At 45.2% G+C, this 12,999-nt stretch overlaps 1 protein-coding gene across 3 annotated transcripts in view; it reads left to right on the top strand.

Moving 5' to 3' along the window:
• Nucleotides 1-262: 262 nt before the first annotated feature.
• FBXL15 (F-box and leucine rich repeat protein 15) overlaps nucleotides 263-12,999 on the top strand; it is a 32,540-nt gene continuing 19,803 nt past the window's right edge. The window contains exons 1-3 of one of the 3 annotated variants that reach the window (XM_040362359.1): nucleotides 263-355; nucleotides 6,741-6,809; nucleotides 12,326-12,485. In XM_040362359.1, the coding sequence (XP_040218293.1) occupies nucleotides 6,781-6,809; nucleotides 12,326-12,485 (189 nt within the window). In that variant the 5' untranslated portion in view covers nucleotides 263-355; nucleotides 6,741-6,780. Of the gene's footprint in view, nucleotides 360-6,740; nucleotides 6,810-12,325; nucleotides 12,486-12,999 lie in introns of all 3 variants that reach the window. The other 2 variants (XM_040362361.1, XM_040362360.1) reach the window with 2 other exon arrangements.

Below are 12,999 nucleotides of genomic sequence, written 5' to 3'. Positions count from 1 at the left end.
GCGTTCCAATATTAATGTAATGCAACTACCAGAACCTCATGTGAAACAAGTGACTATTTCTGAATATTACATATTTACACAACTTTTGTATTTAATAAACTCTTACAACACTCAGTTGTAGTCCTAGTCCCTCTAAATCGCCTCACATCGGCCCGACGGCTACCACAGACAAGTCACTTAGAATTCCCGCGCTGACATCACTTCCGCCTCCACCAGCATGGAGGAGAGTCCGTACGTGACGTCTAAGTTGTGCGACAGGCAGCTGGATGCGTCACTTGCGGTTGCCATTGGAAACCGGCAGATTTGACAGGAGGCTTGGAGACCGGGCAGCCATCGGTGGGAGGAGGCGATCGCTGTATGTATGTAGTGACAGGCCGAGAGCAGATTCGGAATGAGAGTTTGGCTGCATTGCATTCACGATTGTGTGTGGAAATGTCACCTGACCTTTGCCTCATTGCAGTCAGTCGTTGTTGTCGTCCTACATCCTCTCCGGTCATTTCTAGTCATGGATCGGTATTGTGTGTAAGGCGGAGCGCTTGTCTCCCAACATCCGATTTTAGTGAAATTATCGGAAAATATTACAAAAAAAAATCTCCCAGGGACACTTTGGTGCGCAGGTGATGATGATGTCATACAGCATCCTGCCATCTCTTCTCTGCAGCTTGATATCCTCCTGTACATAGACCTGCATGGACCATTCCATCAATGGGGATCCACTGTTCAGTCTTCTATTTCAGGGACACAATGTCTGCTGACAGATCTCCAGATATCTCAGGATGAAATACTAGTACTGGCCAATCCATACAATCTGATCATACAATCTCTGGCCATACACTGTACAGTCTGATCATACAATCTCTGGTTATACACTGTACAGTCTGATCATACAATCTCTGGCTATACAATCTGATCATACAATCTCTGGTCATACACTGTACATTCTGATCATACAATCTCTGGCCATACAGTCTGATCATACAATCTCTGGCCATACAATCTGATCATACAATCTCTGGCCATATACTGTACAGTCTGATCATACAATCTCTGGCCATACAGTCTGATCATACAATCTGATCATACAATCTCTGGCCATACACTGTACAGTCTGATCATACAATCTCTGGCCATACAGTCTGATCATACAATCTCTGGCCATACAATCTGATCATACAATCTCTGGTCATACACTGTACATTCTGATCATACAATCTCCTGTAGATTTACTATAGCTTTGTAATATATGAGGACAAATCTAAATCCTCCATTCATATGGTATCAAATCAGACCACTCCCCTGCACTACATAGCTGATGATACTAGATCTAAAGCTGGACATACATTATACAATCTGAATGTAATCTCCTTTATCAGGACTTTGTCAATGTAGACAATCCTAAACAACCCATTCAGTTTATGTCCAATCAGGCAGTTCCCTAGCACTATACAGTTGATGGTAGATCTAAAGAAGGTTGTACATATCAGAAGATTGTATCAGTTTGTACAGCGTATGGTCAACTTAAAGCGGAGCTCCGCCGTACAAAAGATAATAAATGCCAGCAGCTACAAATGCTGCAGCTGCTGACTTTTAATATTAGGACAGTTACCTGTCCTGGAGTCCAGGGATGTCGGCAGCAGAAAACGAGCGATGCTGCCCCCACCACCATCATCGATGAGGGAACCAGGAAGTGAAGCATTGCAGCTTCACTGCCCGGTTCCCTACAACGCTTCCGTGAGTCGCATGTTTTGACAGGTACCCTTTCCACCTCCCTGCAATCTTCTAAGACACATTACAGGTCCCAAATTGCATGACCATTGAGAAGGCACAGTACGACTCGCGCATGCGCAGTGTGCACCCGGCTGTGAAGCCGCAAGCTGTCATAGGCGGGTGCCCACACGTGTGATGACGTCGGAGAGAACCGAAGGGCGGGCGACCGCATCGCTAGATCCTGGGACAAGTGAATGCGTTTATTAAAAATCAGCACCTACACTTTTTGTAACTGTTGACATTTAATAAACACAAACCCGAGTGGAAGTCCACTTTAAGAGCTAAAACCAACCGTGTTGTCCAAAGGCCTGCCAGATTGGATTGAATGGATAGTTAAAGCGGTGGTTCACCCTGCTGAACAACATTTCAGCATACAATTCGGCATCGTAGCGCGAGCTACAGTATGCCGGTCTTACATTTTTTATCCCCGTACTCACTGTTTAATCGTACCTAGACGATTCCGTCTGCCGCGGGGAATGGGCGTTCCTAGCAAGAGGGAGGATGATTGACGGCCGACTCTGGCACGTCACGCTCCCCGAAGACAGCCGGAGTAGGTCTCGGCTCTTCACGGCGCCTGCGCACAGGCTATGCGCAGGCGCCGTGAAGAGCCAAGCCTATTTCGGCTATTTCCGGAGAAGCGTGGCGCGCCAGAGCCGGCCGTCAATCACTTTCCGTCTGGATTGGAACGCCCATTCCCCGTGGGCAGTCGGAATCGTCTAGGTAGGATTAAACAGTGAGTACGGGGATAAAAAAATGTAAGACCGGCATACTGTAGCTCGCGCTACGATGCCGAATTTTATGCTAGAATAAAAATTTTTTTTTTTTTTTAATAGGGTGAACCCCCGCTTTAAGGTACAGTATCTCACAAAAGTGAGTACACCCCTCACATTTTTGTAAATATTTTGTTATATCTTTTAGTGGTGCAACAGATCACAGTTGATCCGTGATCCGAACGGGTCACCCCCTTCGGATCGGCACACACTGGGGGAGATTTACTAAAACTGGAGCACTTAGAATCTGTGCAGCTGTGCATGGTAGCCAATCGGCTTCTAACTTCAGCTTGTTCAATTGGGCTTTGACAATAAAACCTAGAAGCCAATTGGTTTCTATGCACAGCTGCATCAGATTTTGCACACTCAAGTTTTAGTAAATCAACCCCACTGTGATCCGCGGCTCCGGAGCTTGGCTGAAGCCGGGGCCTTTCCTAATGTTATGGCCGCGGCTCCGGAGCTAGGCCGAAGCCGCGGCCTTTCCTAATGTTATGGCTTCGGCTTAGCCCGGGAGCCGCAGCCATAACATTAGGAAAGGCCGCGGCTTCGGCCAAGCTCCGGAGCCGCGTCCATCTTGGTACACCCGGCGGCGGCCCTCCTCTCTGTTTACACCCACAGAGGAGGAGGAGCCCGCACTCATGGGACACACCGCTGGGAGTCATACTACTGGGCGTGTCTGTCTGTACTACCTGGGGGGGGTCTGTCTGTACTACCAGGGGGGGGGTCTCTCTGTACTAACTAGGGGGGAGTCTGTCTGTACTAACTTGGGGGGGGGTCTGTCCGTACTACCTGGGGGGGGGGGTGTCTGCACCGAGAGGGGTGTGTCTGCACCGAGGGGGTTCTTTACTGAGGGGGGACTATAGTTGGTGGGAGGGGGGCAGCGGCTCCGGAGCTTGGTCGAAGCCGTGGCCTTTCCTAATTTTATGGCTGCGGCTCCGGAGCTAAGCCGAAGCCACGGCCATAACATTAGGAAAGGCCCCGGCTTCAGCCTAGCTCTGGAGCCTTGGATCACAGTGTGTACCGATCCGAAGGGGGTGACCCGTTCGGATCACGGATCAACTGTGATCTGTTGCACCACTAAAAGATATAATAAAATATTTACAAAAATGTGAAGGGTGTACTCACTTTTGTGAGATACTGTACCTTAACTATCCATTCAATCCAATCTGGCAGGCCTTTGGACAACACAGTTGGTTTTAGGCCCGCCCGATTTAGGCTACGCCGCCGTATATTAGCAGGCAAGTACATTGAGAATCATGTACCGTATTTATCGGGGTATAGCGCGCTCCCGCGTATAGCGCGCACCCCTAAAGTTGCCCGAATTCCTGTGGAAAAAAGATGTTTTGTACTTACAGTTTTGGTGTCTTGCGCAGCGGCCTCGTTGGGTCCGGCGTCCGTCTGCGGCTTCGGGTGTCCTCTTCGTCGGGTCCGGAGTCCTTCTGCGGCTTCGGGTGTCCTCTTCGTCGGGTCCGGAGTCCTTCTGCGGCTTCGGGTGTCCTCTTCGTCGGGTCCGGCGTCCGTCTGCGGCTTCGGGTGTCCTCTTCGTCGGGTGTGGCGTCCTCGCGTCCTCCCCGCTCGTTTCCCGCGCCGAGTTTGAATACTGCGCCGACATATACCGAGCGCAGTACACTCGTGTATCGTCGGGCAGGCTCGGCAACTCTCGCGCTGACGTCCTGTACGCTCAGGACGTCAGCGCGAGAGGTGCCGAGACTGCCCGAAGATACACGAGTTTCCTGCGCTCGGTATATGCCGGCGCAGTATTCAAACTCGTGGCGGGAAAGCGGGTATCGGCGTATACCACGCACCCACGATTTTGCCCTGATTTTCAGGGCAAAATAGTGCGCGGTATACGCCGATAAATACGGTACTTGCCTAGCTAACTTACGGCGGCGTAGCCTAAACAGGCTAAGCTACGCCGCCGCAAGTTTAAGCCTTTCTCTGTGAATCTACCTAAATATTTTCATAGTATATAATGTAGTATACCATTTTTTATGATCTGTAACTACTTATTGTTATCCACATATATATACTAAAAAAAATTGTCTTCCCTTATTGTTACAGTTTAATTAAAAAAAAAGTGTAAAAAAATAAAAATAAAGCCGTATACAGAGGTGCAGACAAGATTGTAACCCTGGAAACATATACTTTGATATTCATGAAGGTCTTTGTTAGGCAGTTTTGTAAATACTAAACTCACCTTTTCTGAAAGTTTCATAATTACTGTATAAAGTCAAAGAATTAAACTTGACGTTGGTCACATAATTGTCACCTTTAGTTCTTTGTAATTTATTCCAGAATACGTATGAAAGCTTTCCATGTTTTTTTTACAACAGACACCTGACCATATGTGCCAGAAATCGCATGTATTCTTTTGACAATTTAGTTCCGGAATCACATTTATATTGAATTAGCGTTGTCTAGAAACACACATTGATGTAAACAGCTGATGTCCCTGGAAATTAAATTATTCGGTGCATTATCAGAGCAGGCTTTTACTCTGCTTGTGGTACTACTACATCTTTAATAATATAATGCAAAGTATTCATTTTTCTATGTTTACGGAAAGGTAAGTACTTTTGCAGCTTCAGACATTTCCAATGTTGGTACATATTGTTAGATTACTTAAGCCTTTTCTTTATGTTTTTAAAGATGTTTCTTGTTATTTGGATCAGCAACTGCTAAGATTTTGGCACAGAATAGTAGATTGTTGTGTTGATGGTCCAGATGCCTGATTAAGTAATTGTCAAATTAAGGCTAGGGTTAAAGGGGTTGTAAAGGATTTTTTTCATAATAAGCATCCTTTACCTGCAGACATTGCTCTTTTCACTTCCTCATTGTTCGTTTTTGCTCAGAAGTTGCTCTATTTCTTCTCTGTTCTGTTCACTTCCTGCTTGTCTGATTTTACTGACCGCCGTGATGGGAGGCTTTACTGCGGTGGTCAGTAACGTGCTCACCCCCTCCTGGGAACTACATCTGTGTGGCAGGACGCTCTACGTGTTAGAGACTTCAAGGAGGTGTGAATTACTGGGCGTGCCACAATTCATACTGGGAAATGTAGTTCTTACATGAACGAGCACAGCAAACCAGGATGTGGATGAGAGAACAGAAACTAGAATGCCGGAGGTGATATAGATGAAGTAATTTAATAGGTATTCTTTTTTTTAACAGAATCATTACACTATTCTGTCTGTCTACCTTGCAAACATTAATTTTAGGCAAAATGTGTTTTTCCTTTACAACTCCTTTAAGGCAGGGGTGCTCTTCAAAAGGTTGGGCACCCCTGGGTTAAGGGTTCAGCATGTTAGTTAAAAAAATAGGGAAGGGGAACAAAAAAGCACTCACATTTGCCAACATCCGAAATATTGAATAGAGAAAAGGTTACTACTAAGGGCAGTGACAAGGCAGACTTTTAAGGCAAAACAGGGACATAAGGTTTAGAAAAATATAAACTTTTAATTACAAAAATACAATAAAATACATAGAAAAAAATACAGAGTATACGTTCACAAGCAAAAATTCCTTTTCGTCTCGTCTATGCGTTTCGCCTTTTAGCTTCATCAGGACGAGGTTAGGAGAATTTGACAGTAAGATATTACTTATTTCATTAATCGGAATGATCATTAGCCATCCAATTGCACCGGGGACATTTAAGGTCGCAAGTGTGCCAGTGGTCTGCAGTTTATAGGAGAGCTCAGTACAGCCGAACAGAGAAGAATTCCTCTAAATGACATCAGACCCATATATAGTCCGTCGACAGGAATAGGATCTAACAGGTAGCCAAAACCACAAACAAAGCCGGCACCAGAAGGGCAGGGGGCGAGACCAGGATGGGAAATATATCCAAAGTGGGCAGCCACACGGCAGTATCCATTATAGGACAAACCAGCAGGTTAAGGGTCTCTCAAATGTCATATGTCCCGGGGGGATAGCCTGTGCTAAACGCCGCTTTAGCACAGGCTATCCCCCCGGGACATATGACATCTTTTCATTTAAGAGACCCTTAACCTGCTGGTTTGTCCTATAACGGATACTGCAGTGTGGCTGCCCACTTTGGATATATTTCCCATCCTGGTCTCGCCCCCTGCCCTTCTGGTCCCGGCTTTGTTTGTGGTTTTGGCTACCTGCTATTTATTTGTGTTTTGTATTGTATGTGTGTCTATACATGGGAAAGTTAATTGATGTAATCATATTTGTTTTTCGTAGGTGTTTTCGATAGTCCTATTGAACATTTAAAGCTGCCTTTATGATGTCTACAAACAAGAACATTAGCAGGTAAATTATAACATATAGTATATTGTGCCAGATATCTAGTAAATGTGTTGATGAAGTGTACAGCTTGTATAAGACCCATTTTACATAAAGGCGGTTTTCAGGCGTTTTAGCGATAAAATTAGCACCTGAAAACTGCCTCTCATGCCCTCCCCAGTGTAAAAGCCTGAGTGCTTTTACACTGGGGCGGAGCACTTGCGGGACGAGAAAAAAAGTCCTGCAAGTAGCATCTTTGGGGCGGTGTAGAAGAGCTGTATACAGCGCTCCTACACCACCTCTGCGCATTGGAATGAATGGGCAGCCCTTCAGAAGTATGGATTTGTTTTGTTTTTTCCTCCTAGGTGGATGCATCATTGGTCCAATGCTACATCTGTCCCTCTGGTGCTTCTACAGTGAGAACTAAGCGATCGAACATCGCTGATGGCTTGGTTCTTACAACTCCCCGAGCAGAGAGCTGCTGACTGTCAATCAGCAGTTCTCCAGTCTGCTCCTCCCCCTTCTCACTGGAGCGGCTCGCTGAGAGGCTGAGATGGGTGTCAGTCCAGGCACCTGGCAGATCCAGACTTTATTGTCGCGATGACTGGACTGATCCCTGTGACGTTGACAGAGAGCGGACACAGGAGTGCAAAACAAATTGCATTCCTGTGACCCAGAGGAGAAGCCCAGCCAAACAAGATCAGTCTGGACTCCTTTAACATCTATGGGCAATCAAGGAGTTAAATGTGTGCCTAACTATGTGTAATGTGTAAAGTGTGTTGGTTTTACTAACCTTGGATTACGAGCATAATCCATTCCAGGAGAACGCTCGTAATCCAAAGTACTTGCATATCGAAGCGAGTTTCCCCATTGAAGTCAATGGAAACAAAAATAATTTGTTTCACATTGACTTCAATGGCATGCAATACTGCACGCGGCCAGAGGTTGGGGGGGGGGGGGCACCGGAGAGCCTCGGAAAGGCTCGGGAACTGAGTTTTTCCGAACGGCGCCGCTCGGCTCCGGCGCCCCCCACCTCAGGCCAAACGCGGTATAGCACACTGCTTTGGCTTGAATCCTGCTCGTTTTGCGAGACAACACTCGCAAACCGAGTCAGGATTTTTTCAAATACAGTGCTTGTAATGCGAAACACTCGTTAACCGCGTTACTCGCAATCCAAGGTTCCACTGTAAATCTCTAAGTTTCTCGAAAAACATAGAGATCGTTCCCTGTGTATGGAGCTCTATGTTGAATGTCAACACAGAGTTCTGGGCGGTGAATGTAAATGATTCATCAGCAGGTACCTGCCGTGAATCATTGGCCAGGACTTGCTGACAGGCTACCGCTGTGTACAATCACAGCGGGTGCCGCCAGCGGGCACGCACGCATGCATGCACACGATACCCGGAAGTAGGCAGTGATGTTACGAGTATATCGCTTTGCCTACAATGCAGTACATTGCGGGAGGGCAGTTGTTAAGTAGTTAAATGATATTCCCACCACACTCTCATGAAGAATAAGGGTTGGATACATATTAGGCACACCACAACGCTTTCAGATGATGTTGAAATAATTTATTAAAGTGATAACATCACCGTGGCAAAGTGCAGTGTTTGTGGGCCATGCAGGGCCCTTTTGTTACGTGGACATTATCTTGATCCATGGTGTGCTGGCCATATATGGTTTGACCTGTGTTCCTGTTGCTAGTACAGTTGTTTGAACTCCTAGGCCTATATTCACGTAGGGCGGCATAACGTTGTGCGGGCGTAGCGTATCTTATTTACGCTACACTGCCGCAACTTTGAGAGGCAAGTGCTGTATTCACAAAGCACTTGCGTCCTAAGTTACGGCGGCGTAGCGTAAATCGGCCGGCGTAAGCGCACGTAATTCAAAGTAGGCAGGTCATGGGCGTGTTGTATTTAAATTAAGCGTGACCCCATGTAGATGCATGGCCAAACGAACGGCGCATGCGCGCGCATGCTCAGTATCACGTCGTATTTAAGCCCAAAGATACCCTGGCTCAATGCCTGTGACGTGAACGTACCCTACGCACAGCCCCATTCACGTACGACTTACGTAAACGACGTAAAAAGATACGCTTGTTCCGACGTCCGTACCTTGCATGGGCTGCGCCACCTAGAGACCAGCTTTATCTTTACGCCGGCGTATGTCTTACGTAAACGATGTAACTAATTGCGACGGGCGTACGTACGTACGTACGTTCGTGAATCGGCGTATCTTGCTCATTTACATATTCAACTCGGAAATCAACGGAAGCGCCACCTAGCGGCCAGCGTAAATATGCACCCCAAGATACGACGGTGTAGGAGACTTACGCCGCTCGTATCTTGGCCAAATCTATGCATAACTGATTCTATGAATCAGGCGCATAGATACGACGGCGGCCATTCGGACTTACGACGGCGTATCTGGAGATACGCCGTCGTAAGTCTTATAATCTGGGCCTTAAAGTAGATGTAAACCTAATTCATGAAATTTGAGCTGGGCACATATATCTGCAGTATTTTGTTATCTCTTTTCAATTAGCCAAGTCTTATAGCTCTCTTCTGAACGGTTCCTCTGTTATCAGCCTGAGAACATCTGACATATTTTTAGACTTTTTAGACAAAAGCAGCCTGAATCTTTTGTTCTGGGAGGTTGCTAAAATAGAGTAGCAGAGAGCAGCTCCTATTACAAAACAGCTCTGAGAGTCTCTGCCTATGATGAGAGGGGGTGTGTGCCTTTCCTCCAATCAGCCATGTTAGCTATCTTGGCTGTATGCCCAGACATCACACTCTGTGTTAACCAGGAAGAGAAAATCTCCTAACACGATCTCAACTTTCTAAACAGTATATAAATGTGAACACAGCAGATATACATATAAAACCTATGTAGAGAGATTTGGTTAATCTCTGTGTATCATCTGGGGCTGTTCACTTCACTGTGTGTATGGGGGGGTTACATCCACTTTAAGGCCACTTTATGTTTCCTCATGGATAAATACAGGTAACTGCAATGACACACAGAAAAAAAATAGTTTTCTATGCGACATGTTCACACCAAAAAGCAGTGTTTCTCTGTGTTTTAGAGCTTTTTGCATCATATCGCACCTCTCTGGATGACCCCGCGTGTCAGCGCACAGGAAGCTGAGCGCACCGTGCTGCTGTGCAGTGACATGAATGAAGTGGCTCTTTGTGCAAGTCTTATAAAGTAAAAAAAAAAAGCTGTTTAATGCGATAAAATGCACATCACACCACCCTCTTCCGCACAGCAGCCCAAACCATCTGCTGCACGCACACTAAACCGCTGTCGTTTAGCACGCGGTCTCGTGTGATCGGCCCCTAATAGTTTATTACAGAATACATAAAAATGGTTTACTAGCAAATAATTCTAGCCAACATTAACATTACCATGGAAAATTAGCATTTCCTGATTTATTTTTCTGATACGTTTTTTAAACATTCTATTTTTGTTTTGTACACACACTGACTAAAATTTGAAATGTTTGGAATATTCATGATGTTCTGTTCTGGATCATGGACAGTAGGCAAAGCGCTCATCATGAATTATGTTTTTCTAGCTCATTAAATAAAAGCAATTAATCTAATTAGAGCTTGAGGAACAGTTTCACTGTAAGATATTTCAAAGTCTTATATAAATAGACTAATTAATAAATTGCCCACTGAATTATTCTTGGTGAGAACAAGACTTGGAGACTTACTGACATATGAATATTTTTTGCTTTCGGCATTAGGTTCCCATTATGCAGTTTTGTAAAATGAATTCTCATAGGCGATAGCTACACTTGGGTAATTGTGGATTTGGTGTCTTGTCTTGGCTTCCTTCGTTCTACAGAGCTCTGCTAGTCACGGCACTGGCTGATCAAATACCACCAAAAGAAAGCTCTGTTTGTAGGAAAAAAATACATTAATTTTATTTGGGTACAGTGTCGCACGACTGCGCAATTGTCAGTTAAAGCAACGCAGTGCAGTATTGCAAAAAATGGCCTGGTCTGGAACGGGGTTGAACCTTCTGGAGCTGAAGTGGGTAAAATGGAAAATTCCTATCACTTTGGGAAATTTCATTTAATTTCCTGCTACATCTCTGGGACAGGACGTTTAGGTAAATTTCCCCAATGGTACAAATAAGGCAATACATTTACGCTTTTAAAGTGAGATTATAGTTGTAGTCGCACGACCACGCTATTGTCCGTTAAAGTGACGCAGTCCCGAATCGCAAAAAATGGCCCGGTCATTGGGCAGCCAAATCCTCCGGGCTGAAGTGGTTAATAATTATGCTACCACAATTTATGTTTGCTGTAAATTGCCTCCAGCATTGTTTATTTTATTTTTTTACTGGAGGCTGGCATTTTGCTAAATCCCAGAGCCCACTGAACAGCAGTAATTCATAAAGCGGAACTAAACCCATCGGGTTACATTCCTGGAATGCCAGGATTGCTAACTGTCACAATTGCTTGTGTTCTCAACCAAACTGTCAAACCATCAAATGGCTGGTGTCATAACTAATCACATATGCAGCACCACAGCAGTTGCAGTTCAAACAGAAGCAGCTTCCTTGGCTGTAAAGGATAGGAGGGTTTAATTTCACTTTAAGTCTGTCAGCAGATTGGTCCCTACCAACGCAGCAGTGCCTAAAAATTGAGAGCAACTGAGCATGTGCAGAGGATTTTAAAGAGGAAGTAAACCCTGATGGGTGTTGCTTCTTCTTTGTTTCCCTGTAAAGGTAAAGCATAATGGGCTACTATGCATCGCATAGTAGCCCATTATGTGACACTTACCTGCAGGAGAAGCCCGCGATGTCCCCGTCTTCTTAGCTAGTAGCGAGCGGCCATTCTTCACCCCTCTTCCTTCCGGGGCCGTGAACTCCAGCACTGTGACTGGCCGAAGTCGCATTACGTCACTCCCGCGCATGCGCCGCCTTTAATGGCATGACCCCAGATAGAAATAGCATGACCCGAGATAGAACTGTCAATGATCGCTCAGTTCTCAGTACTCCGTGAGCAGAGAGCTGGTGACTGTCAGTCACCGTCTCTCTGCTCATCGCAGGTCTGATATAAATAAAAAAAAATGGCTTGAGCCCACCCCAAATGTATACCAGACCATTATCCATGCCTGCCGCCTCCCCCACCCCCCCCTTCCATGTTGATGAGGACAAGGGTCTCTTCTCTGCAACCACTGCTAAATATTTTACTTCCTGTTGCAGCCAGAAGGAACGGTCTGCGGTAAAATAAGGTGCGAAAAAGCACAGTAGTGAATTGAGCCCCTAATCTACTTCCGTTACATAAAAAACATGAAGCATAAAAAAAAAAAAAAACGCATGTTGTCACACTACAAAGGGCAGTAGTGTGAACCAAGGCAATAGGGTTAGTGGACGGAAGGTGATATTATCTGTATTATGTACAAGCTGCATGTGTAATTCATGTATTTTATATGGTGGGCTGCTTGGTCTTTTCAGTCCATATTGCAGGGCAATATAAATAATAAATGCATTGTTCTACTTCTTATTGTTATATTGTTTATCTCTAGTCTCCATCTGTTGGATCTGCCTTGGGAAGATGTGTTGGTCCCTCATATCCTGTCCTATTTACCACTACGACACATCATAACTCTGCAGAGGGCCAGCAAAGCTTTTCAGTCCTTAGTGCAGCTCTATCTGGCTAACTGCCGTAGCTTTGACTCCACACAGGTATTGTTTGTGTTCAGTTTTGAGGGATTGAATGTCCTGTAAATATTTCTTAAAGTGATATTAAAGGCTGTATATTTTCTGGTAAAATAAAAAGGGGTTTTACTTACTCACTATAATATTACATAGAGCAGTCCCTTACATTCTCTTTGGCAGTCCCTCACCAGCGTTGGGTACTTCCATAGCAAGATGGGTGCTAAGGAGGCACCTGTACGCCCACACTCCTGATCCAGGCTGTGTGCATCCATAGACACACATAGTTTACTCTCAAATGATTTAATCACATCTAAAGGGGGTGTAGACCCTGTCACTTTCCTTATTAGACCCCTGCAAGTGCAGCAGCTGATTGAGAATTATAAAATCACTCCCATTCACATGCACTATTTCTTTAAAATAACAAAAGGTAGGAATCTGCAACAGCATTTGTTAAAATACTTACTTAATGTAACTTAATGTATGTAGATCACCCAGAGGGGAATGTTTTTCTTTTCCTCAACAAGCGTGAAATTACTTTTCA

Source organism: Rana temporaria, chromosome 8 (genome assembly GCF_905171775.1).
Source record: "Rana temporaria chromosome 8, aRanTem1.1, whole genome shotgun sequence".
NCBI lineage: Eukaryota > Metazoa > Chordata > Amphibia > Anura > Ranidae > Rana > Rana temporaria.
The sequence above is the reverse complement of the archived record's forward strand: the minus strand, read 5'-3'. Positions and strand labels throughout refer to the sequence as shown.